Here is a 26,784-nt window from a genome sequence, read left to right on the forward strand (position 1 = left end):
GGAAGGAAGGAAGGAAGGAAGGAAGGAAGGAAGGAAGGAAGGAAGGAGAGGGAAGGGAAGGGAAGGAGGACAGAAACATTACCTGTATCTTTCAAGGTCATAGAGATGACCTAAAGAGATGAGGTGGGTAAAACTCTTTTACAACCACATGAACATAAACTCTTAATGTTACTATAAGCAACAGGCACAACGTACCCAATGTATTACTAGGATTTAACTAACTGATCTAAATTTCTAGGAACGGTTAAATCACAGTCAAGCAACCTCAACCTCCATTTTCTTTCTTTCCAAGGGCTAACGACGTCTTGCCCGCTCTGTAGGAAAAAAACCCGTATTAGTGTTAATACAGCTCTCAGAGGATTCCCAGAACCTTAGCCTCTCCAGGGTCTGGCCTTCCCTCCTTTAATTTCTCTTCAACACTGGGGGAAAACTGAATTATCAGTCTTAGTCATCGACCACAGCAGTATCTCCAATAGCTCAACGTCAGAAAGCAGAGGGAGATTTCAGAAAGATGAATGCTGGTGATGTAGCACAAAAAGGACAATAATATTTTACAAGCTCACGTGACTTCACAGGGGCAAACATCACTTGCTTTTCATCAAATGGGACTTTGGTGGCAGTGAGAAAATAACTCCTGGACTTGCAGTCCTCCATGTGTCATTTTTACAAAGCGATCTCTTTTTCCCCGTCCCTTAACAGAAGGCCTGGTCCCACATTACATTTCTGTCTCCCAGGCTAGAAACCACTTACCCATGACAGCTACTATCCTAATCCTCCAGTACCAGCCTTGCCCTACATGGGAATTATACCTGCCAATTAACTGCTGCTGCAGGGCTAACAGATTGAGCAGAACCTAGTGAGGGAGGAAGGAGGGAGGGAGGGAGGGAGGGAGGGAGGGAGGGAGGGCAGGGGGAGGATGTGCTACACACACTGTTTGTCTAAGCCTAGCAGGGCCGCTGCCCTCAGAGAGGAAATTCGGGCCTGTCTGCCACCACAGATTTCCAAAGTGTCACCATCTTTTAGGGGCAGACCCCCAAATTAGCACTGGTACAAATCCCAATGAGGAGAGAGTTATTGTCACAACACAGTAAAGACCTTTCCGGAATATGAATCAATTTTTTTTTTTTTCCCTTCTCAGATTCACACTCCAGCTTCATTTTTTAAATCCAAACTTAGCATCAGGTCTTTCAGGGAACCAAAAAACAGCTGGCTCTTAAGAATCTATTTCCATAATTCATATTGAACAAAATGCCAGAGTGAAGTAACACACAAGTTAACACTTAAGGATATAAAAAGACACTTAGGTAAGGTCATTTTATTTTTAATCACTGAGATTTTACCTCCACTCTTTTTAGCCTCATTCATTTATTCATCAATAAATACTTATTAAGGGCCTACCAAGAGCTAGGCATGGCACCGAGTGCTAGAGATACAGCTGTGAGCAAAACCAAGGCAGTCCCTGTTTCACAGGAGGTGGGACGAGGACAACAAATGAATACAATAAACAAGCGAGGATTTCAGATCAGAAGTGCTGTGAAGGCAGTGTACTGAACAAAGAAGTAAGACAATGAGAGAATGACTCACAGGGCTACCTCAGAGATAGGACAGGTTTCTCTGAGGAGGAAACATCTGAGCTGAGACCTGAATGAGAAGAAACCAGCCATGCAAACAAAGCATTAAGGGCAGAACATTCTACAAAGGGCACAGAAGTAAAAAGGTCCTGAGGCAGGCATGAGTGGGCCTTTAAGGCATCCTTTGGAACAGCAAATAGAAAGGCCTTTAGGCACCTCTTTTCTTAAACTGTATTTTTCAGTCACACCTAAATACCTCATCTCTCAGCTCCCCCTGGAACTTCACCTTTGTTGCTTTGTTAATGCCATTTCAACTGAAAAGCCCTTCTTCCACTTGTCTGATAAAATTCTATGCCTCTTTCAAAGACTATGGACTACAGTAAAAAATCTAAGTGCCTTCAACGTGTCGGGTCTAGGAAGCCTCCCTGACCCTCCTCACTCAAGACCAAGAGCCCCACAGTTCAGTGTTCGGGTCTCGATTGCAACACATAATCCAGAATAATTTTAAAACTCTACAATGATCTTCACACTTTGAAAAATGCTTTCCCAACTCCACTATCCCACTTAACCTTCATGTCAATACTGTGCAAGAAGTAATCTTAACTCCATTTTACAGGTTAAGCTGAAAAGCTCAGAGAAATTAAGTATTCAGCCTAAAATTACACTCCGTGGATACTGTGTCAGGGCCAGCCACACCTGCCACCTTACCTCTTCCTCTTCCTCCTCACCCTCTCTATCAATAATCTGAAGCAGTCTTTTTTTGTCATCATCGGCTTCTTCTGCCACACTCATTTCCTCTTCCCGACCGCGGCTGCGGTCTCGAGTGCCAGCTTGTCTCCGACGCATTTTCAGTTCTTCCTCTTCATCATCCCGGGGACGTTTGGTGCCTCTGTTGGGCTGAAAAAGAGAAAAAAGAAATACAGGATTCCAGAGCTGGAAAAGACACAGAAGGGCCTACATAGCAAATATTCTGAAAGCTTTCAAGAATTCACCGATTGAGGGGCACCTGGGTGGCTCAGTCGGTTAAGCGTCCGACTTCGGCTCACGTCACGATCTCGTGGCTTGTGAGTTCGAGCCCCGCATCGGGCTCTATGCTGACAGCTCGGAACCTGGAGCCTGCTTCAGATTCTGTCTCCCTCTCTCTCTACCCTCCCCCGCTTGCACTCTGCCTCTCTCTCTCTCAAATATAAATAACCATTAAAAAAAAATTTTTTTTTAAATTCACCATTTGAAAAGCACCATACAATACGATTTCTCCCACAACATGAAGTAAAGCTCTAAGCGGTCATTTTTCAGACCTTTAATGTTCCATAAATACATGACTGAAATCACCTACAAGGTAGCTGGCTTTTTTCTTTTCTTTACAGAATTTTTTCTAACAGGCAAAGTTTTACCACTTTGCAAAAGTTCCTGTGTATACAGAAATCCCAGGGAACACAGCCACTTTGAGATAGGTTAGGCTCAGCTCACTAGTTATGATACAATCCCCAACACCAATCCCTTCGCACATGGTTTTAATCCACGTCTAAGAAAGACTACAGTCACTCACGAGCAGCTGAAACAGAGAATATTACATACGGAACATCCAAGGGTCTACCGCACTCCGAAGTCCCCGCCTTAGCGAGTAAGGCCCAGACGCAGTATTACCCAAGGTCACAACACCAGCGGCAGCACTGAAAACAGAACTGGCACTTCCTGACTTCTGGTCCAGGGCTCTGTCCGCCGTACGGTTAGGTCCTCATTTTGCCTTTGCTACTGCAGTCCCCGTTGGAGTTCTTAACAGGGACTTCATTACATTGGAATAAAATGGGGGCACTCCTGAAATGGGGCAGAGCCGAGGAGAAACAGCACTGTACCAGATATCAAATAGCCCACCGTCTCCCACCAGCTCAACTTACCGCTGATGCAACTTTGGGCATGTCATTTAACCTCTCTAAACCTCAGTTTTCTCTCTGCAAATGACAAACGGAAATGATAACCCTTTTCCCTGTGAACTTTAAAGGATGCTTTTGTGTGTGTGTGTGTTTTTACCATTTTTCCCAGCTTCACTGAGATGTAATTGACATGTAACGTTGTGTCACAATGTGATTATCTGATTCGTGTGTGTGTGTGTGTATTGCAAAACAATTACCACATAACACCTCCATCACCTCATATAATTACTTTTCAAAAATGATTTTCTTTCTTCTTTCTTTCTTTCTTTCTTTCTTTCTTTCTTTCTTTCTTTCTTTCTTTCTTTCAGTGGTGAGGACATTTAAGATCTACTCTCTTGGCAACTTTCAAGTATACAATACGGTATGGTTAACTGTGGTCACTCTGCTCTACACTGGATTCCCAGAACTCATTTATAACCGGAAGGCTGTACCAAAAGGTGGCAAACTTTAGTGAAAGCATGCTAAACTCTAACAGTACTGAACAAATGTAAGACATTATTACTATAAGGTAATCCACATGATTCTGTCGTCCGCAACACAAGACATCTGTGTTAGGCTCAATCAGCTTTTCTTTATTGTTAGGATAACTAGCACACCAAAAGGGCGCTAGGTGCAACATGGGTTATTACTACCAACAGAAGAAAATGCCACGTTTGCTGCCAAGCCGCTAAGCTGTCTGGTGATGAGACAAATTTCTACTAAACACATTACACATCTCACCTTGTGACTTATAATCCACACCGCTGCTGAACTCCACTATCCCAGCAGTGCAAAGTCACTCCCCTCTGTATTCACACACCCTGCTGGTTCCACATACCAGGTGTGCCAGTAAGTCTGAGCATATGACACTGCTTAGCAAACTCACGTTAGACATTTCGGTTTGTGGGTTACCACCCGCTATTTTTCACTCTGTTCCTGGCCTCCGTGAGAGAGATTATAATTTCACATGATAACATTCTATTTCCATAAATACAAAAATTACAAAAATCTATTGTCATCATTACTGGTCTACACTAAGAAAATCAGCAGAGAAAGAAGAAAGAAATCAATATGCCAGTTACCAGGGAGCACAAGAAAAAGGAGGCGGTGGTTTTCAAGTGAGAAAGGAAGGAAAGGTAGCTTGATCCTAAAGGAGGGCAGGCTTCAAACCAGAAATGTGTGGCTCCCCAGCAGGTAAGGAACTTCAGCCCCCTGGGAACACTAATTCTTTCAGGCTCATAACGCGAGCCCTGCTGCGATTCTGATTAGCGCGAGCCTGCCGCAGCAGTCAAATCAAAGCATGAGCTCCATAGTTCTCCACGGAAAGGAGGTTTCTGGATGGTGTATCTCTGAGGGCAGAGAGAAAAGGCAGTGGACCACAATTCAAAGGAGAAAGCTAAATACCTCCCCCCCGCCCCCGCCACCCCGACCTCCCCGGTTAAGAAACGTAAAACTGAGAGAACACCAGCAATGTCTCTCTGGAACACACCTTCCGATCTACTTTTTTAAAACAAACATTTCAGACGTAGGGGAGGAGTTCCACTTTTACCTCTAATCATTTCCACTGAAATAGCATTCTCCTTCTGCAGAACTTAAAGCACCTATTTTAATCTCCACCACATCTCTGGGGAAGAGAAGTAGGTTAACAGTTCTATTTTATAAGCGGGGGAGACGGGATGCCTGAGATGCTTCAATAAACTCTTGCAAAGACAACCTGGCCCCTTCTCAAAGTTGAACCTGATCTCTGCGAAGTTTGCTAATCTACCATGATTCCAAGACCCTAACTGAGACAGGTCTGAGGGACGTTCAGTCGAGAACATATACCCATAGATAAAGTCATGGCCACGTTAGAATAGTATTTGTTAAACCATTCATTCAACAAATAATGCATTAAGGAACTGCAAGGCTTGAAGGGCCCTCAAGTAATAAGCTGGCCCAGTGGTAGTCCCAGGCTTCCATCTGGGTCATGTCTAAATGGGGACACAGGGACAGACAGGGCCAGTATGGATTCTTGAGACAAGAACAGCTTTGTTCATCTTTAGGAATAGTTTAAGCAGAACACCCCTAAGGGGGCAAACTTCAGGTTCAATAACTGTTTCTACAATTCCCTTCCCTGTCACACAGGGCCTTCAGCTTGAGTTTCTCTTGTGACAGCTCTCCAGCAGAGCAGGGCAGAACCCATTAGGATGCTCTGACATGGCTCTTTCACCAACATTATCAGCTCCCACCTCCAAAAGATAGGTAAGCCATTCGGGGGCACCTGGGTGGCTCAGTCGGTTGGGCGTCCAACTCTAGGTTTCAGCTCAGGTCACGATCTTGCAGTTTGTGAGCTCAAGCCCCACACTGGGCTCTGCACTGGCAGTACAGGGCCTACTTGGGATTCTTTCTCCCCCCCTCTCTCTGCCCCTCCCCTGCTCACTCTCTCTGTCTCTCTCAAAATAAACTTAAAAAAAAAAAAAATTTGTTTTTCTCAACTCTCAACTGTCTCTTTTTCAGACACGAACACTCCAAAGGGTGAAGTTTCTACTCATCTCTGAAATTTGACTACTCAGAATAAAGGTTTAGATTCATTTCTTTAACAAATATTTATTAAATGCCAACTATGTATAAGGCCTGTGCTGGCAACTGGGGACTTGAGTGTGAATAAGATAAACCCTGCTTTGTTGTCTAGGGAGCGTAACAGTCCAGGACGTAGCTGCCCAATCAAAATGTAATGCGAGCTATACATGTAATTTTAAATTTTTTAGGGGATGCATTTTAAAAAGTAAAAAGAAGCAGGTGGCTTTAAATGTAATGTTTTTCAAGAGAATATATTAAACATATTATCATTTCAACATATAATCAATATTAAAAAATTACTAATGCGCTATTTATTGTAACTGGAGTTACAAACTCCAGTAACTCTCTGGAGTTTGGTAGACTACTTTACATTTACAGCGTGTCTCAGCACAGATCCAGCTCCATTTCATGTACCTATGAGCCAGATACAGCTAGCGGCTACCAGACTGGCTACCACAGATCTAGAGGATTTTCATCCGAGGGATTCCTATTCCCTGATAAAGCCAAAATGGAACTGTCCTTCCAGCAACACTGCATAAAATATGGACTCACAAAAAGCTGAAGTCTTGTTTGTGAAAGGTTGCCCCCCCCCAAAATTATGAAGCTAACAACACACTGACCTAGAAATAAAGATCTACATTTACCAATATTCACTACCGAGAGGGTGATCAGTTATGCAAGACAAAACAGGAATATGTAAGTGGGGAAGAATCTCAGGGCTGTCAAACTGATTCCACTACAGAAGAGCCAAAGGCCTCTGGATTCAGGAAGGGAATGTAACACTCCCAGCCTGTCAGAGGGGTCAACAGCTCAGGCTGGAGCTCTCCTTGCAGTTTACAAAACCAATCCCAAAAGGATTAAGCCATTCTTACCAGTCACCTTCGGAGATTAATTTGTTGTGGAATCTGAAAGGTGTTTGGGATCCCTCAAGATGAAGGAATGACAAAAGAAACTATTCTTCATCAAGTCATTGCTTTGTTTTCTGTTGCCCACAAGACTAGAGAAAAAAATGATTATATATATATATATATGAGATGCTTTTACTTTCTGAAAAACCTTGAAGCCTATTATGTGTGTGCATGTGTGATGGATGACTTATATATCTATCCCCCTGGAAGCAGAAATCAAGACATCTCCATGAAAGCTTTGAAAGAGTTAAAAAATTAAATAAGTAATCTGCCTAGGAATACTCCCTGCGTACCCAGACAATATCCAACCTAAGCTTTTGGTTTCATTTTTCCCTCTCTCCCTCTCTCTCTCTCTCTCTCTTTTTTTTTTTTTTTAATTAAAAAGCAGTGAGAAGCTGTAGCTATAATGAGGAGCTGTGGGAAAATGCAGTTATATTGGGCTCAAAGTAATGTACCATAGGAAGAGGCTACATCACCAGAACGAAGCCTAAATTAAAACTCCACTATGAAACCAACTCCATTTCCTCTGAGCATGCAATCTATATTATCGCATTTATGGTCTTGTCTCGACCTCAATTAGACTTGGGGGTGGGGGGGAAGAAAGGGGACTTCTATAATAAGCAATAATGGCATCATTATGATAAATTATGAAAACACACAGTGCAATTATTAATGTGAAGAGCACATCTATACTAGGACATAACGGTGGAGATGTGTACTGTGGGGGGCGGAGGGGACGTCTAGTGCGTTCAATATTGTAAGTTACCTCGCTTAGAAAGGGGGTGATTTCCATAAAAATGTACTTTCATGTTAATGGGAGAAAAAAATACGTTCAATTCTATTAAAAATGGAAAACGTCAAAGGAAATCTTCTATAACCTTATAATAAAGCAGGAATTTATAAACCAGGACTTTTTCACCTAGCACCAAGACACTCAGGTAACTTTGGAAAAGGGCCTTCTAAGTAGGGACATCAAGTACTATTTCCTAAGTATCAAACAATGGTATAAAGACTCAGAAATTTGAGCTCAAAGGGATAATCTAGTTTATCCCTCTCTTTATAGAAATAGGGAAATCTGAGCCTAGTGACTTTAAGCAATTTGTCTGCGATGGGCAATAATACAAGGCTTCTAATTCCCAATTTAGTGCTTTTCCTATTTTGCAACACTAACTAGTCATCGTTAACCTGTTTGCAATGGTGATATCCTATACAGAGAATGAGTTTTGGAGTCAAATTTTCCTAAACTCAAAGCCTAGTCCCTCTGCTTAGTTAGCAGCCCTGGAAAGTAACTTATACTCTCTCTAAGCCTGAGTCTTCTCGCTCTATAAGCTAGGAACAATGACCACTTTCACACATTTAGGTATAAATGTATATATATGTATGTAAGTACATGAAGGCCAATGTTCTAGAGTGCCCAGCAGAGTCTGGCTCATAGAAGACACTACATGTAGCTTCCTACCGCTCTTTTACACAACTGATTTCAAAAATCAAAGAACCTCAAGGTTGGAAAGGGAGGTTACCACTAACAGGTTCTAACAGGAGGATCCTTTTTTTAATGCCAATATAGGACAGGCCCCACCCCCTGCCATACCTTTTAATACCCAATGATTGAGAAAGGACACAATGACAACAAATACGTTACTATCTATTTGGTAATACTTTTCACTGAATTTGTGTTTTTTAACTCCTACATTTATGAGACAGAGAGAGAGAGAGCGAGAGGTGGATTAATTTTGAGAGATTTGAGATTCACTCTACAGAAAATGCCTGTTTATACCTGTCTGGACTCACAGCCTCCTGCAGTAATTCTGAGGAGCTAGAGACACCCAGGCTTTAGGAAGCCCTGATCTAACCCAATCATCTATCTGAGATTTGAACCCCCTTTAAAACATGTCTGCTGGGCATCGGCTGGGGCTTTCCTAACACTTCCGGTGACCAGAAACTTACCTCCTCCCCAAGTCGTGCCCCTTCCATCTTTGGATCACTCAGAGAGTTTGTTAAATTGAGGAGAAACCTTTCAATTTACAATTTTCTTCCTCGGTCCCGAATCTTCCCCTCTCTCTTTTTTCTCCTAATCTTTCTAAAGCAATATAAACATGATTAGTCTCACTCCCACATTAAAAAAACAATCTTCAGATTATTTCAAGACAGTAATCCTGTCTCTTTCTTTCTCTATCATTGCCTTTTATTTTTCAGAATAAACACTTTTAATATGGGGGGGGGTGCAACACAGGGGAGAAAGGTAGGTATACATACACAATTAAATTCCTTCTTGCCGTTATTCTGAGGTTTCATAATTTTAAAGCTTTCTGATACCTCTTAAGGTAATTGGACATATGGAACGTCACAAACCCAAGCTTGTGGACGGATTGGTATAACCGATTTGAAATGCTCAGAAATCATCTGTTGTTGACCTCGCCTGATTACATTTTGTCAGAATAAAAGGGAGTTTTCAAACATTCTTTTTTACCAGATGGTAGTGAGTGGCCTGACCCAGAAGTTACAGATGAGCTGCAGTAATGAGTTTTCCCTTCCTTTTGCTGGCTGCACATTCACTGGTGACATTTTACAACTAGGACTTCTGGCTCAATCAATATTTGCAGGCATGAAACCTGCCAAAGTTAACATCAGGGCTCCCTTGCAAATTTGCTTAAGGCACCAGAACTGTAAAAGCTCACAATCTCTAATTCTGCAACTACCATCAGCCAAAATTCATAATCAGGGATCAAAGCCATCAGGGACAGAAAATTCTACCTACCTCAAAGGGTCGCTGTGATGACTAAAACAGCTTATGAAAAGGTTGTATGTAAACTATAAAGTGGTATACCAACAAGGGGTTATCATATTTTTAAGAAATGTCTGAGAAATATTCCAATTATTCATATATAATTACATATTGTGGCTTTAAAAGACTTGAAGCTTTAAAAAAATGTAATGAGTCATGGCAATTTACTACCTTTTTTTCTGGGAGAAAAAACAAGTACCAAACACTAAAAATCTCAAAGCAAAGTTATTGCAAATATAAAAGAGAACTCTCATTTACTTAATTCACACACACACACACAAATTACAGGTACTGAGAACACAATAATTATGGAGAACATGGGTTTTAACAATGCCCACAAGGAGTGGGGAAAAAAACCAATGTGTCAAAAATTAAAATCACCAACACTCTCACTTAAAATCTGTAATCTGATTGGCCGACAAGTAATATGGTTGTGATTTATGATTTAAATCACTAGTCATTTAAGACTCTACTTAATCAATTCTTCCTACCAAAAAAAGTCTTACTTCTTGTTAAAGCCTGAATGTATATATATATCCATCTCACCTCCAAAGGGTGTGTAGATTTCTTTTTTAAAAGTACAAACCATACTTTAGCATCCATGATTTACTTTGACATCTTCTCTGATTAATTCTGCAGCTGCATCAGAAAGCTGAATGTTGATTCAGTTTCTTTATTTATCAAGGCTAACAAAGGCAGATACTTGTAAAACCATTGGAAGGTAAACCACCTCCATTTTAGCAGACTTATTATGAATGTTTTTTCAGTTACACCAGAACCATCATCATTCATTCATTCACTCAGGAAGTGTTTACTAAGCCAACAGAACCTGAACATCACTCTATTAGGTGCTAGAGGGAATATTAGACATCACTCCAACAACAATAACAACATAACCGCACTGATCTAAAAGAAGTAGCATAGTACAATGCAAAGAGCAGCAAGCCAATAAGCAGAAAAATCTAGGTTCTTGTGAATCACTCAAGAGTCATATGACCTTAGATAAAAATGCTCTGCCCTTACTCTGCTACCTCACAGGATTGTCTTTAGTAAAGGAGAGTAAGATTAAATAAGACAAAGATACAGCACTTTGAAAAGAAAACAGAACCTAAGATTCAATTTCTCTTAATGATTGCTAATGCAAAGTCCTACATCTACAAGAGACTTTTATAATTACTTAACATCAGCTTCTGACAAAGAATAGCATTGCAATTATGACCACAAAAGAAAAAATACTGAGGAGCCCACAGGCATATAAAAAGGGACCCAATGTCACTAGAAATCAGAAAAATCGTAAAATAGCATCAGGTTGGCCACAAATGAAAAAATTAAAATATAGCAATGTGTTGGTGAAGAGGTGAAGAACCAGGATCTGTTAAAACTTACTGACAGGAGTGTAAAAATGAGTATAGAACTACCTGGTGATACCTAATAACACCGAAAATACATATGTTCTGACTACCCCAGCAATTCTACTCCTAGGTATGTATACATTACAGGAATTTTCAGACATATGCACAAGGAGATAAAGAATGTTCACTGGAACATATTTGTAATAAGAAAAAGGAAAAGAAAATTTCAGCAATTACTGGTGGTACACATAAGTAGTAATAATTTTTAAAATGTGTGGGAATAGTAATCACCAAATTGAGGATAGTGACTGCTTCTAAAAAGGGTAATAAAGAAATTGGATTAGGGAGAGGCCACAATGAAATGGAATTACATAGAGAAGGGTAAACATACAGGAGACTTCAATTGTATTTATAAAATTTTATTTCTTAAAAAAAAAAAGATCTTAAGTAAATTTGGCAAAATGGTATGGTGATGCACATGCTTAGAGGAAAAAAACGGGGACCCCTAGAAGCTAGCCGGGAATCATTCAGAACAAGTCACACCCAACTGGTTACAGTTCTCAGAGTTTACTAAGGTTAAGGGTTTACAACACATACTGGGTATTTTTATCTCAACAAGATCCTTCGCAAAGTTACTCAAGCGGGCAGATAGAGAAATGTGGGCAATTGGCAGTACAGACAGGTAGAACCATAACTGTTTGAACCAAAAGAGTATAAGCACCATGGAGTCCTTTGCTTAAATTCAAAATGGCAAATATGTAAAGTCCCTGCCAGGGGAAATGTGACTTAAAAGCAATTCATTCAGAAAAGAGCTGATGACTTCAGTAAATCTCAGGATTCAGTGAATCAACAAGATGACCAGCTTTAAATTTTTTTAAGTTAATGCATATTAAGGTCACCTAATTAGAAGCATAACATCCCATGTGGCTACAGTCCCACAGCACTGAATTAGCCACCGCACTTTAAAAAGAGGCATTAAATCTAGACAATGCCTGAGCAGGATAGCACATGCTCTGGAAACCCTGCTATAGGAAAAACTAATATGGGAATCAGAGAAGATTCAGGAAGGGACCCCGGAGTCACCTCAGGCTATTCAAACCATGCCCTAGAAAGGGGTAAATACATACAGCTACGTCATGAATGGCAGATCCCGTTCCTTTCCTCCTTCATTCTAACTAGAGAAATCCTACTCAGCCTTAAGCTCCAGCTCAAAGGTCACCTTCTCTAAGAGTCTTCCAAAAACTCCGGTAAGACCTCTGGGCTTCCTCAGCAGTGCATCAAATCATACCTCTATCAGCACACAACCGTGCATTAATAAATCTCCATCTCCTCTACAATGCATATGCTAGGTCCTCAAGAGCAGGAATGCTGGGATCTGACCCTTGCCTCACAGTGCAAACACCTCTCGGCACCCAACGGTGCCCAACACCAGAGTAGGCACTTAACCCACGTTACTAAATCCTCAGGAGATGAGGGGGAAAGGACGGCTAAACCAATAAACTACCCACGAATCATAACTTACTATTAGCAAATGTATGTAACGTATACATATTCTCAGAGTTCCTTGGATCGTTACGGTGACTGCAGCCAGCCAGAATTCATACACACCTATATATTTGATCATTTTATGCCATTCTGGGTTACATTTTATGTATCCCTTAGTAAATTCTCTAACAGTGGCACCAGGTGATATAAAGGGTAATAGTAAAATTCAGATTCAAAGAATATCAGTACAACCTCCTAATTTACAGATGAATAACTAAGACTCAAGGACGTGACAGGACTTGAGCCTGGAGCCAAGGACAGAGGAGGATCTGAAATCTCTCACTTTTGCAGGAGCTGTACACACAACCTCCAGACCCCTTTCCTGAGTCACAACCTCAGAAACTATCATCTTAAATGTAGAATTTGTATCGTCTGTCCCTGCCGTCATCTTTCAACTGACATTAAAATCCCTTCTGCGACTTTTCTGCCCATGCCTTTCACCAGGAAAGCTCTCTTCTGTAGCTGCTCCTTGCCCATTTGTAACAGCTTAGTGCCATCTGTCTATATGGCGATTTCAGGAAGAACTTCCTCCCCCAGACCATTTGGATAACCCGCCCAGTCCTAAGTAACAAATTAATATGGCAATGCTGTTTTAAATTATTTATAGTTTTAAACCAAAGCTCAGATACAATAAATTCACTTTATTATTTGGGGTGGCACAAAGGTTAGCTGCTTCGTAAGTGCTTGTCGCAGAGGTTGGGGAGAGGTGGAGTATTCATTCAGCAGCCAGCAGGCCCACAGAGTGGTTTTGCAAGTAATATGGCACACCTGTTATGTGTAATTATGCTGACAGAGACGATTCCAGCCAGTGGAATATTGCCTCTAGCAATGGACAATTTCATTAAGACTAAAGTGGGGCAAGGAAATCTTTAATTACTTTTGCTCTAAGCTGCCTCTGAGGTCATTGCCAGGACTCCAAACTTCATTCCTCTTCCAAACAGAAAGAGTGGTTCGGGAGAAAGGATGTATACCACAGGAAGACAGATAGGAAGGAAAAGAGGAAAGTGAAGATGTTTTGAGAAAATGGGATGGGGAAGGGAGATGAATAGCCCGGGACTGAATTAGTGAGAACCAGATCATAAGTGAGGAATGAATAATTTTACTCATTTACGTAACCTAGGTCTTTCACAGTTGCTCATTAATTCCTTAACGGTTCTGACATGGTTTTGATCTTAGAAGCCTAGGACATTAACTCTCATCACTTTTCTTTAAAGGTTAAAACTTATCCACATAAGTCTGTTACAGAACAGCTGACACATTTACTTCAAGGAAGACACAACTCACATGAAACTCTACCCTGAGTATCCTGTTAAAGAGAATATCTTTCAACATTATGGGTAATACTTTAAAGTCTGAAAACATAGCATCATTATAGAATATACTTTCTTTCTAGGGCCGATTTACCCCTTTCAGCTTGAATGAAGTATCTGGTGTTATGGCCTCAATACATGCCTGTTGATGAGCCCATCAAAAACAATGAAAAGAGATGGTTTCATGTCTACTCTTGTCTAAGATGCACTTTATTTTCCTCAACTCAAAGGTTTTACTATTTCTACAGGCTTTAGAAACCACTAAAGTTTGCCAAACACCTCTGTTCCCCATAAAGACAAGTACGATGAATGAGTTATTCTCAGAGTCAGAAATAGTTTCTCCACCCAGAAAACAGAACACTGACCACGTGGCCACATGGAATATGATCGAAAGGAATTCTGTGGGAGCCTGGGTAAATGCCTCTTGCCCCCTACAAATTCCTCCTACAGGCTCTATCCCCAGCTCCACGACTCTCTCTCAGGGAGGCTATAAAATGGCTTTAAAGTGATCTTAAGCTAAAAACTGTTCACTTCAAGAACATTTTAGGACACTCAATTTCCTAGCAGTAGCATCTAGTAGACAGAGCAGATAAGGCGAAACGCCTATTTTGCTGGGCAGGAAGGGACTCTACCAAAGATTAAGATAATTAATTAACTGTCTTATACAGAAACATAAATAAAAGAATAAAATAATGTGGACCATCCCTCCCCTTTTTTAAAGTTTTCTTTGAAGCTTGGCAGGCTTATGGTATCAAATATAAAAAACCCTAAGAATTGGCTGCCTTAGAAAAAGGTACCTTAAAACGGTGCAAAGGCCACTGTTTTTTGCATAGTGCAAAGACACTATTACATGTTACAGGAGCTTTACTCTCTGAGAAAGGAAAGGAAAGTGAATTTTCATAAGCAAGGTTCCTCTGTGGGTGAATCTCTAGTCAGTTCCGACCAGCTCAGAGAGAGCCATCAAGGCTAGCCATTAGCTGTCAATTTAGAACGACTCCAGAAAGCCAGTCCCCGAGCTCCACGGATACCTTCTCGACAACCTCTTCATCTTGTTTATAACACCTGTGTTAAAGCAGCCTGACATCAATCCAACTCGTCTCAGGCTGCAATCACTTAGAAACTCGAGAATCCTGGCAAACATACCAAAAAACACAGAGAAACACTGGCCGAAAAACCCTGCACATGAGGGAATTCGGCCACCTCCTCTAAACAAAGCCGTGTCAGTAAGCCGGGACGGGCCTGAATAGGCAAAGTCAGACATAAATCTCACAAATCGCTTCTTAGGAGGCACTGAGGTCAGAGAATCTTAGGGTTTCAAGAAACCATAAAGAATTCCTCTACAGCCTCCTCACCAAGTGATTATCCATGCTGTGCACTAGTCACTATGAACTGAGTGTTTATCATGTACCGGGACCTTCAACATTTCATCATCTTTTTACTCCTCAAGCAGCCCTGCTAGGTAGGGAATACCCAGTCCCTGGTTTTTCAAATGAGGAAGCCAAGGCTCAGGTGGCTTGCTTAGTGAACTGCCTAAGGTCAAACCGCTAGAAAATAGCAGCGACGGGATTTAAACAGTCTAAACCTGAAGCTCTTTCCAGTACGTCATACTTCCACCCTGTGATTGGGAAATCGTCCTGCCTTCACTGGTTTCTGTGCTTGCTACAGATGTGTTTCCCGAGGCTACTTAAACTTAAGTGAACTGTTAGCAGCTCTACTACTTTTTGTTTTAGAAACCTATGTGTGTCCCAGGCCTGTACAAAACAAAAAGCACAGAAGAAACTGATGCGAAACTAGAATCGTTAAAAGGGGAGCATAAGGAGCACCGGGGTGGCTCAGTCAGTTAAGCGTCCGACTTTGGTTCAGGTCACGATCTCGCAGTCCCTGAGTTCAAGCCCCGTGTCCGGCTCTGTGCTGACAGCTCAGAGCCTGGAGCCTGCTTTAGATTCTGTGTCTCCCTCTCTCTCTGCCCCTCCCTGGCTCATACTGTCTCTCTCTCCCTCAAAAATAAATAATAAAGCATTAAATAATTTTTTTAAAAAAAGGGGGGAGAATAGTACAGTTAGAAGAAAATGGACTTTACTAGTAGACATCAAAGTCTGTTATTACACTGTGACCCTGAGCATATCACAGTCTCATCCCTAGAAAAAGCCCTCATACTGAGGATGTGCCTAACCCAGAAAAAGTAGTTAATAAATAAGAAAAAAAAAAAAAGAAAATGGGTATACCAGGTACAATCAACATGAAATAAAAACTCATCTTGTTGTATTATCTCTTTTTGCCTAGAAGGTTGGGTAAAGAGAAAACAGCAATTATGGCCCACAGTAGACCAGCAGCAAATCTTTGGCAAATAAAGAGATCAATCCATTTCTTGCTTTGGAGTCAGAGGCAACGCCAGTCTTAAAAAAAAAAAAAAAAAAAAAAAAAAGCCAGTCAACTCTCAGGCTACACTGTAAGAATCGGGCTTTTTTTTTTAAAGTTCATTTATTTATTTGTTTTGAGAGGGTAGGGAAGTGGCAGAGAGAGAGGAGAGGGACAAAATCCCAAGCAAGCTGTGTTGTCAGTGCAGAGCTTGATGTGGGGCTCAAACCCACAAACTGTGAAGTCATGACCTAAGCCGGTATCAATAGCCAGACACTTAACTGACTGAGCCACCCAGGCGCCCCAAGAATCGGGCTTTTATGAAGATCATCTATTGTTTTTAAGGCAATGATAGGGCCACTGTCATCCACAGACAAAGCTTAATCCACTCTCCACCGAGAAAGAAGAGACAAGAAAGAGAAGGCAACTGTGGAGGTGCTAAGTCTCAACATAAAAAGACACCTAGAAGAGAACCAAATTCAGCCACCAATCATTGATTCACTACTTCATTCATTCATTCATCTCTCATTCTTTCCTTTATTCAAAGTAGAGAGACATTTATTGAGCATTTACTGCACAGCATGCCCTGATCTGGTCACTGTCCTTGAGGAGCTCAAAGTCCAATGGGAAGAAAGACATATAACCAAGTAATGTCAATACAGAATTGCTGGGAAAGGCAGTCTCCTGCACGCAGTATTTCCAGCCCGACTCAGCTGTGTAAGAATGGCCTCAGGCCTGGAACACTTCCTTACTAGAGATAAGGAGCCCATACAGCTCGTGCCAGGCTTATCACCTTGTGTGGCAATATCATTCTCTGTTTCATGCTCGACGAGAGTTCCTACGTTCTGCTTAAGCATGTACGTCAGTGCCCCTCAGGCACACCACTAGCTTTCGGGTCGGGGTCCTTCTGTTGCAGGAGAGGGCTGCATGTAGGCCAACTGCCCTGCACCAGCTTCAGAGGAAGGGGGAGGGCCCCACTAGCCACAAGGGACAGACATACATTCCAGGGGCTGATCTTGCTTTGTCTCTTCTCTGTGTGAGTAAAGCATCAGTCCATCCGGTAGTTAACTGTGTGCTGTTTTCACTGGCAACTCCAAAACCAAGATGCAATGGGCAGAAGTGTCTGGAGTCTTCCCCTGGATTGGTAACCCATACAGTGTTCCACTCTCCTGGGTTTGATAACCAGTGTATGGTGTTCTGTTGGGTGTAGACTCAAGGCAGGTACGAGATTGGGGGATGGATGGTAGCATTCTGCTACACTCTATTTTCTCGGGATTTCTTGGTTTTCAGCTACCTTCATCCCCCAGAGCCCTCTGTTAGGAAAAAGATTCTGCCATCTACTTCCTCGTGTCTTTGGGCAAGTTACTAAACTTCTGTGAACTTCCTTTCTTCATCAATAAAATGGGAATAAGAATACTGATTTCCCAGGGTTGCTTTTAGGATGAAATGGAATGACACATATAAATCAAATAGCACAATGCCGAGCTCTTAGTGGGCCGGCAGTTCCTTGCCCTTTGGTCTTTTTCTTTTGGTGTGGTGGCATAGGGAGGAGAAAACAAATATTCTTATATTTCACTAGAAGTATGACAATTTCTAAAAGCTCCTTTATGAGTCGCTTTTCATTTACTTCAAATCAGGACCATACCATCCCTGTAAGTAACCCTTTTCCCCCATAAACACAATCTTTCAAGTGACGGCAAATCTGCCATTGACGCAGAGGCAACACTTCAAGCCCAGCTGCGCCCTCCTCCCGATAGTATCCTGTTAGGCTCGGTGTCACGCTCCTGAGAAAAGCTCTACTCACCGGACTCAGCAATCGAAAAGTTCACATGGTCAGAAGTGCCTCTGCCTCACACAAGGTGAACCATGGTCAACACTGCTTTTCTAATTGAAGTAAGACTTCCTCAACCTCTTGCTGACGATCACAAACTAGCACGTGGGGCCCGGTATCAGACAACCAGACTCCATCTTGCTCTAATGATGATTTTAAGCACACACAGGAGGTAGGGGAAAATTACTAATTTAAACAAAATGTTTAATCTTCTAATTATGGGACAGGCTCCAAGAAGACGGAAAGTGATTTGCAATCTTCATTATGGAACCCGCACGCAACCACTGGCACAAGGCATGTCAGCCAGAAGGCAGATACCATTTCTTCTCCCACTGAGCCTTCTGTGTCCTTGTAGGTTCTGTGCAGATAAAAGAAGAAATCTTTGGCCAAAAGAGGCGGGGGGGGGGGGGGGGAGGAGGAGAGGGAGAGAGAGAGAGAGAGAGATCACAATTTGTCTTCCCAAGTTCATTATGCTAAATGAGGTATCAGGGTCCCCAGTAAGAAGCCAAGGAGATAATATTCAGTGACTTCACATTGGCAGATTGAGCAGCCTGAGGGCCTTTGAAACTCAAAAGTCTTATAAAAACTGCCCAGCTCAGGTGGTGCTTAAGCAATTCTTTTTATTTGCTGAAAAGTCCTGTCATCGGTGGTAAGAGATGCAGTGCGAATTAGGGTGGTGCCCACCAACGGCACCTTTGGTCAGAAGGAAATCTGTTCCTCTGCAGATATGCTTGTACCATTGCTAATTTGTGTTATCTCTGCCCATTCAGATCTCTGTGCTAACTCAGGAGAAAAAGTCCCTGCCAACCAAGTCTGACAAGTCTAATGGCAGAACTCCCACTGGAGAATCAGCAGAGAAAGCAAAGGCAATTATTCCCTTTCATTAGAAAGAGTTCTTTTTAAGTTTGGTTGGTTTGGGGGGGCTTGTTTTTGTTTTTGTTTTTTAATTCTGAAAACAAAAAGCAGCCATTCATAGCCACTGCTCACTGCAGTCACTTACACAACTGGCAGACACTGAAATTTCCCCTTAAGCCAACCAGAAAGAGCTGTGCCCCTTTAATTACCCGCTGTAATGTAAAACCAGACGTGGAGAGGACAGCCACAGTAGATCTGGGCAAAACAGCACTGATATTTCACCATCAGTCCAGACCATCTGCAACTGTTTTGCAGAAGCACATAAAGTTTATGGATTCCAAAGCTTCCTACAAGTTACCAGGTGCTGAAGGTCAGCTGCATTGTCCTCAGGTCCACGGGGGCTCCTTTCTTCATTCTCTCCAGGCCAGGGTGCTCAACAAAAGACACCATGCCCACATTTTCTGTGCCAAGCCTGGCACGAGGAAAGCGTTGCTTCTTGATTAAGCCACAACATAGAGTAAATGTTTAGAACTGGGAGATTCTGAAAAACACCTAGGTGGGAAAACAATTATCCTAGGAAGAGCACAGCTTCAGCTATGGCCCTCTGCAGCACAAAGGTGAGTTCTGCCCACTTTGCACATCTAAGCTGGCCAGGCCGCTCCCCTCCAATGTAGTTTACATTCGGGGGACACAGTGATCTTTTCAAACGTAAACCAAATTGTGCCACACCACAGCTTAAAACCCCTAATGGCTTCCCATTGTACTGACAATAAAATCCACACATTTTAGAGTTCCCCCACCTCCCCACAGCTGACCTCTGTCTATCCTTATCTCTGTGTCTCTTTCTCGTTCACCATGCTCCAGCCACCTTCCTCAAGCATGACAAGCTTGTTCCCACCTTAGGGCTTTCGTACTGGTTTTCCCTGGGCCTATGTCGCTATTCCAACAGCTCCATGTAGCCAAATCGTTCTCATCAATCAGTTCTCAATTCAAATGTTATCTCCTCAGAGAGGCCTTCTAGAACCTCCTGATGCTCCCCCATCACTCTGTCAGCCCATTTCCCCTCTTCATATCCATATCTGAAATTATCTTGGTTCTGTGTGTGTAGTATTTGTTTGCTTGTGTGAGTGTTCTTATTCATTTGCATTTGTTTTTCTCGTTTATTGTCGGCCTTGCCTCCCTGGATATAAGTCCATACAGCCAAGGGACTGCAAATGTCTTGTGCATCTCTATTCCCAGTATCTAGCATAGCAACTTCCATTTAGTAGGCAGTCAATAAGTATCTGTTGAATAATTAAAGAAAGGTTCAAAGAAAAAAAAAGAAAAGAAAGGTTCAGTATGGATCACTAATCTAAATGAAATTTCCTAAGCCTCAAAAATCTACACTGGCTCACAGCCTGACTGTCAGCATGTGTCACAATGCCCTAGAAACACTGGTTTGTTCTTCATCAACTCCTGCTGAGTGATCAGGAGACAATGGCAAAGACAAGACTAAGATGAACTTGCAGACTCTCAAAGTTGCAGAACTTGAAAATCTGCAAGCCTCTCAGGTAGAGTCTTCCCCAAGCTGTCCTTTCCGAGGAGGATCAGACGGGCTAGCAACGGGGATTACCAATGGGCTGAGGCCAGAGGCTGGGTCTTAAAGGTCCAGCAAAGGCAGGGTATAGCACATGAGGCAGCCCGAGTACCCAACCAGCCAGAGTCCTTCTGGATGAAGCAGCAGTTGGGAGCCAGAGAGCAGATGCACCCTTCCCCGGGAGGGGCGGGGAAGGGGAAAAGAAGAAATGAGAGATAAAGCCAAAGAGATAAAGAGAGATCACCTTCAAGATGGTAGGCAAAGAGATCTAGAAGAAATGCTGGATGAAAAATGAAGACAAGTGACACTGATATGATTAGTATTAGTTACAGACTTCAGTAACTAAGAGTCCTAAAATTTTACAGTTCATCCAAAGATGACCAAGAATACTAACGCTTCATTCATCAAACCACCTCAACTTTTCAGGACACCATGAAAAGAAAGCAAAAAGAGCCTCAGAGGTTAGATTTTGTCCTACTTTATCCTATCAAACACCACTAAGGAGTGAGAGCGGACACCAAAGAGAAGCAAGAAAAACTGAGGCACAAGAACTCAAAATCTCTCTGTAACGCTCTGAAGTGTTTTAACACAGGAGTAAAAACTTCCCACACCTCAAAAGGCCGTAAGAGAAATCTGGGCACAATTAACATGTGTTCATAATCATGACCCTAAGAAAACAGTCTGACCAACTGAGAATGGCAAGAATGTTTACGTTTTAGAAAGAACTCCACACAAAACGAAAATTCAAGTTTTAAATACAGAAAAAGCACCGTTCTGAACTCCATTTTATCAATCAAGTACGTGGGATCCTGAGGCAAGTCGCTTTCCCTCCCTATGCCATGCCTGCCCCACCTGGAAAAAGAGAAAGTTCTTATTCTAGCACTCCCGCTCCACTTAGAAGTTTCTATCTGGAAAATCTATTTATGAGGAACACCACATTTTCCAAAGACCAGACAAAAGAGGAGTTAGTGCAACTCAATATAACTCATACCACCTTTTAAATTTTTTTAAATGTTTATTTACTGAGAGAGAGAGAGAGAGAGAGAGAGAGAGAGAGAGAGAGAGAGAAGCTCAAGCAGGCTCCATGCTGTCAGTGCAGAGCCCCATGAGGGGCTTCATCTCACAACCTGTGAGCTCATGACCTGAGTCGAAATCAAGAGCCAGATGCTTAACCGACTGAGCCACCCAGGCTGAGGTTCCTTTTTTAAAACGGTGATATGAAGGACACCTGGTGGCTCAGTCGGATGAGTGTCCAATTCTTTTCTTTGGCCAAGGTCACGATCTCATGGGCCGTGAGATCAAGCCCCACTGGGCATGGGGCCCGTTTAAGATTCTCTCTCTTCCTCTCCCTCGCCCTTCTGCACTCGTTCTTGCTCTCTCTCTCTCTCTCTCAAAAATAAGAAAATAAAATGAAAAGAAACCTCAACGTGGGTTTCTTCCCATGACAACCCCCAATTCATCAACGGTGATGTTGTTTCTTATCCTCCTTTCTTGCTGAGTGTTAGCATTCTGTTGATTTGCTGGCATTTCTACCTTCCTCTGCCCAACAGCTACTCCTGGCCAGAGTTCCCAGTCCATGTTTCAGCTTCTCTGTCAATGATTACATAGCCTTGAAATGCTCGGATTTCCCTTATCATTAATATGAGACGCTATTAGCTGTTCCCATGGAAGTATTAATGTTTGAAGAGGCCAGTAAAAGATAACAGGACAAACTCTAGCTACAATTCTTTTATTTTTATCCAAAGCTGCAAAGAAAATAGCATTCCAACATGATAGATACACTAGAAGACTGATGTACTGTTAATGTTTACGTTTATTAAAAATCCCAAAAATAATTTTAACTCCGATGCTTTTAACTGGAGAGAGGTGGGTCAAATAAAAAATGTAATCAATCCTCAAGTTTATGTGTTAACAAAACAAGCACATAAATAATGCCAAACAAACTGTTCAATAACCAAGCATATGTGCCTCTGGAATACAGTCAGACGCATTCAGAGAGAAGCATCATAACACTCTCTGCTTGATTTCAAATCCTTCTCAGTTCAGTCAATGGCTTTGGACATTGCTGGGGAGCTGACAGGAAGGCTAAGGAGCCCAGGTAGATAATCTGCTCACAGGCAACTGATAATCTAAAACGAGTTAAGAGATGAAAATGCCCTGTGGTAGTCTCACTAGATCTTTCACTGAACTCAGGATGAAGATAATCTAGTTTCTATTTACCAACCCACCATGGAGATGGGGTTGTAAAGTTTAGGCCAACACACTTTCAGATCAGTCACTCCTAGAACACTGCAGAAAAGAAAACGGCTTTGAATCATTCAGCTGAAATACTAAAACCAAATGGCTGACTCCGGAGAAAGTAAGAGAATCTCAGCTATACCTTCTCCTAACTCCAATTTCTCTATAGCTATATAAGACTCAGACCAAAACAACCACTTCCTTCAGGAACCTTGCGGGGGTGGAGAGAGAAAGAAAGAAAGAAAAAGAAAGGAGTAATTTGTAAATGAGATTTCTGGCACTAGAAAAGGGGAACAGTGAGATATCTCAGCAATATTAAAGAGACCTGGGGAAAAGAATTACTGTGTTGATGACATAATTCTTGATATCAATGACTGCTAACTGTGGCAGAGTAGGGTTGTGCTTTAATCTATTGAGAACAGTTCTATACTGTGGCATGTGTGGGTGACAAACTGTTCTCATTTCCTTTTATAGCACTCTAAACCTTAATCTCCAAGGGACCAATGACCTTGGGAATACTGAGGCAGCTTTGCAGAATTCAAAAAAACATTTTTTTTCTTTTGCTACAGCATGTGTGTTGTTTGTAATTATATCAATAATTAAAAATCAAAAGCTAACATTTACTGGGCACTTATGTGTCAGGCACTATACTACTCAGCACTACCCACTCTTATTTAATCCTGTATTTTAAAAAGGATGTAAAATGGAGTTTTGTTCTGTTTTGTTTTTCTACTGGCGGGCAGAGATACACTATTATAAAATCTCCATTTTACAGATGGAGACCTGAGGCTTGAAGAGGTTAATAACTGACCCAAGGTCACACAGCCGGCAAACAGCAGAGGTGGGATTCAAACATGGGCAGTCTGACCCCCAAGTGAGTGTTCATTCATTCACCACACTGACACCTAGTGAGCACACGCTTTGAATTATTTTCTCCAATAGAGCGGACAAGCTTCTCTGAGCCATCTACATTCTCCAATGTAGTCATTTTTACATTTGTAAACTTCTCCATTGGGGTAAGCTTTATAAATTGAATTTATCAATCCCCCAATTTATGTACTTATTTAAGTAAGCTCTCACCCAACACGGGGCTCAAACTCACAACCCTGAGATCAACAGTCGCATGCCCCGCTGACTGAGCTTGCCAGTGTCCTGCAATCCCCCAATTTAAACGACACCTAGTGAGAGACTGCAGAAAGTTATGGCTGTCTTCTTCAAGTCCACTGCCGAAATCAGGCATCTCAATAACACCCACCTCCAAGGAAGCTGAAATAGGTAGGACTGAAGTCTATGACCAGAGAAAACAGTTCTGTTGGCCTATAAAGAAAATAAACCCACATTCACCATGCCGCTACAAGATCCACAAAAACAAAAAAGTAAGACCAACTGGAAACTACTTATTTGACAAAGTCCCAATGGTCTAAACAACAATGGTGGCAACTGAAACAGAAAGGAAGGAATAGAGAGAAGACTGAAGAAGCAACACTTTCTCTGCAAAGCTTTCCCGACAGCCGAGATGCTCCTGCCCGTGCCATCCGATTTTGTTCATTCTTCTATAACGCCAACAACGCTGTGGACTGGATCATCTGTTTTCAAATCCGTGGGATGCCCCCCGCCCCTTAGACTGCAAGCTATGTGAGCAAGAGCTATGTGTGGCTTAAACATTTTCAGAGCTCAATACCCTCCTGACTCCTGAGAAAGGAGCTAGACCTCTTTGTTCACAAGATCTTATGATCCATAGGGAAAAGAACCTCGTCTTTCATCTTTGAGAAGTATCTCCAAAGCTTCTTTAAAATCTGCTGAACAGAGACACCCCTGACTAAAATGCAAAATCAGGCGTAGGTGGTGGGGCAAGAGTAGAGACACAGAAAATCATGTGATACCAGAACATCTGGTCAGAATGTTCAAAAGACACATGAAACTAGACTAGGGCTAGTGAGCTAACAGTTGTCTACACCTAGGTGATGAAAGATTGAAGAATGGATGAGTTCATCTAGGATGAGGAAAAGGATTATAGAATCAAATTCCAATGAAAAATCAAGAGTAATGAGGCTCAAGAAAATCTTTGGCAGACGGTATTGTCAACCTTCAAGAACGTAGGTTTTGGACATTCTAGAAAACAACTGACCAGTACTCTTCAAAAATGTCAAGATCATACAAGACAACAAAAACGACAATTAAATGCAATGCGGGATCCTGGACAGGATCCTGGAACAGGAAAAGGGCATTAGTGGAAAAAACTAATGACATCTGAATTGAGTCTGTAATTCAGTTACTGGCATATGAATGTCAATTTCCTGATTTTGATCATTGTACTATGCTTACAGAAGATGTTAACTTTAGGAGACGCTGGGTGAGGAGTAAATGGAAACTCAAACTCTCTTCACTATTTTTGTAATTTCCTGTAAATTCAACATTACTTCAAAATAAAACTTTTAGGGGCACCTGGGTGGCTCAGTTGGTAGAGCATCTGACTCTTGGTTTCGGCTCAGGTCATAATCTCACAGTTTTGTGAGTTTGAGCCCCACACTGGGCTCTGCACGGGCAGGGTGGAGCCTGCTTGAGATTCTCTCTCTTTCCCTTTCCCTCTGCCCCTCTCCTGCTTGCACGCTGTCTCTGTCTCCCTCAAAACAAGTAAATAAACTTTAAAAATTAAAAATAAATAAAAATAAAACTTTGAAAAATGTAGGTTTTGCAGCAAGAGTAGCAAGAGATGATATGCAAGAGGACAATTCAGAAGCTGACGTAACATATTTGAGTCAAATATTCTTTTGGTTTTTTTTGTTTTTTGTTTTTTTTTAATTTTTTTTTTCAACGTTTATTTATTTTTGGGACAGAGAGAGAGACAGAGCATGAACGGGCGAGGGGCAGAGAGAGAGGGAGACACAGAATCGGAAACAGGCTCCAGCCCTGAGCCATCAGCCCAGAGCCCGACGCGGGGCTCGAACTCACGGACCGCGAGATCGTGACCCGGCTGAAGTCGGACGCCCAACCGACTGCGCCACCCAGGCGCCCCGAGTCAAATATTCTTGAAGTCTAACACGAAAGCAAAGACATACGAGTCAGCAAGCAAACGAGATAAGAGGGAAACAACCAGAGCATATCTGAAGGTACGTCCTGGTTCACTCACCCAATCATTAAACAACCATTCTTTAAGCATCAGTTATAGGTGAGACAGCCTGCTAGGTGCTGGTCTAAGTTAACGGCCTAATGTGCAAGGAGGCACGTAAGTAGGTGTTTTGTGAGTATGAAGAGAATGCACCAGGAAGAAAGAGGATGAGGAAGCTGCAAAGAGAGGAAACGAACTTAAGAAAAATACCACTCAGGAGATGAAACAGAAAACACTCTGAAATGGGAATATCAATAAAAATAGCTTTTTATCTGTTGTTTATAGTCCCGCTACGAACAAAAAACAACTGTGAAAGCCCTAAACTGTCATGCAAGAAAAGCCTATTTCACGATACTGTAAAACAACATCACGATTAGGATAATATTCTCAGGACTGTAGGTAAAATGGGGCGCCACAGAATGAGCACAGGTGTTCAGGCTTCCAAAATGCTTCTTACATCCACACCACCAACAAAAACGACAACAGGAAAACTCAATTACAAACTACAACACTACCTTGTGGAGAAAGAGGCAGATGATAAGAAACACAAATGATAAACACAGGGGAAAAAATGCCTATTACAGCAAACCTGAACTAACACTTTATATACTTACTAGATTAATGAGAAAAAATCAAATTGTGACAACTAGTAGTATCGAGATTGTGGTAGGACCGGAACACGCACGCTGTTAGCACTGTAAACTGACAAAGGATTAATTCCATAGGAGCACTATGGGTTTCTTAATGTATTTGCAGTCGAGGGACACCATCATCTGCCACTCCCCTCCACTGACTCAATGCTCGGAACATCTCACTCCCATGCTTCTGCTCTCACTAATCCTAGTCAAGAATGACTCTCCTCAGCCTCCTTCAT

At 42.0% G+C, this 26,784-nt stretch overlaps 1 protein-coding gene across 1 annotated transcript in view; it reads right to left on the bottom strand.

Moving 5' to 3' along the window:
- CTNNBL1 (catenin beta like 1) overlaps nt 1–26,784 on the bottom strand; it is a 161,999-nt gene that overhangs the window by 129,096 nt on the left and 6,119 nt on the right. Inside the window, exon 2 of the mRNA XM_040447091.1 lies at nt 2,280–2,468. Coding sequence (XP_040303025.1) covers nt 2,280–2,468 — 189 coding nt within the window. The remainder of the gene's footprint in view (nt 1–2,279; nt 2,469–26,784) is intronic.

Source organism: Herpailurus yagouaroundi, unplaced genomic scaffold (genome assembly GCF_014898765.1).
Source record: "Herpailurus yagouaroundi ecotype Mexico unplaced genomic scaffold, PumYag 196, whole genome shotgun sequence".
Lineage (NCBI taxonomy): Eukaryota > Metazoa > Chordata > Mammalia > Carnivora > Felidae > Herpailurus > Herpailurus yagouaroundi.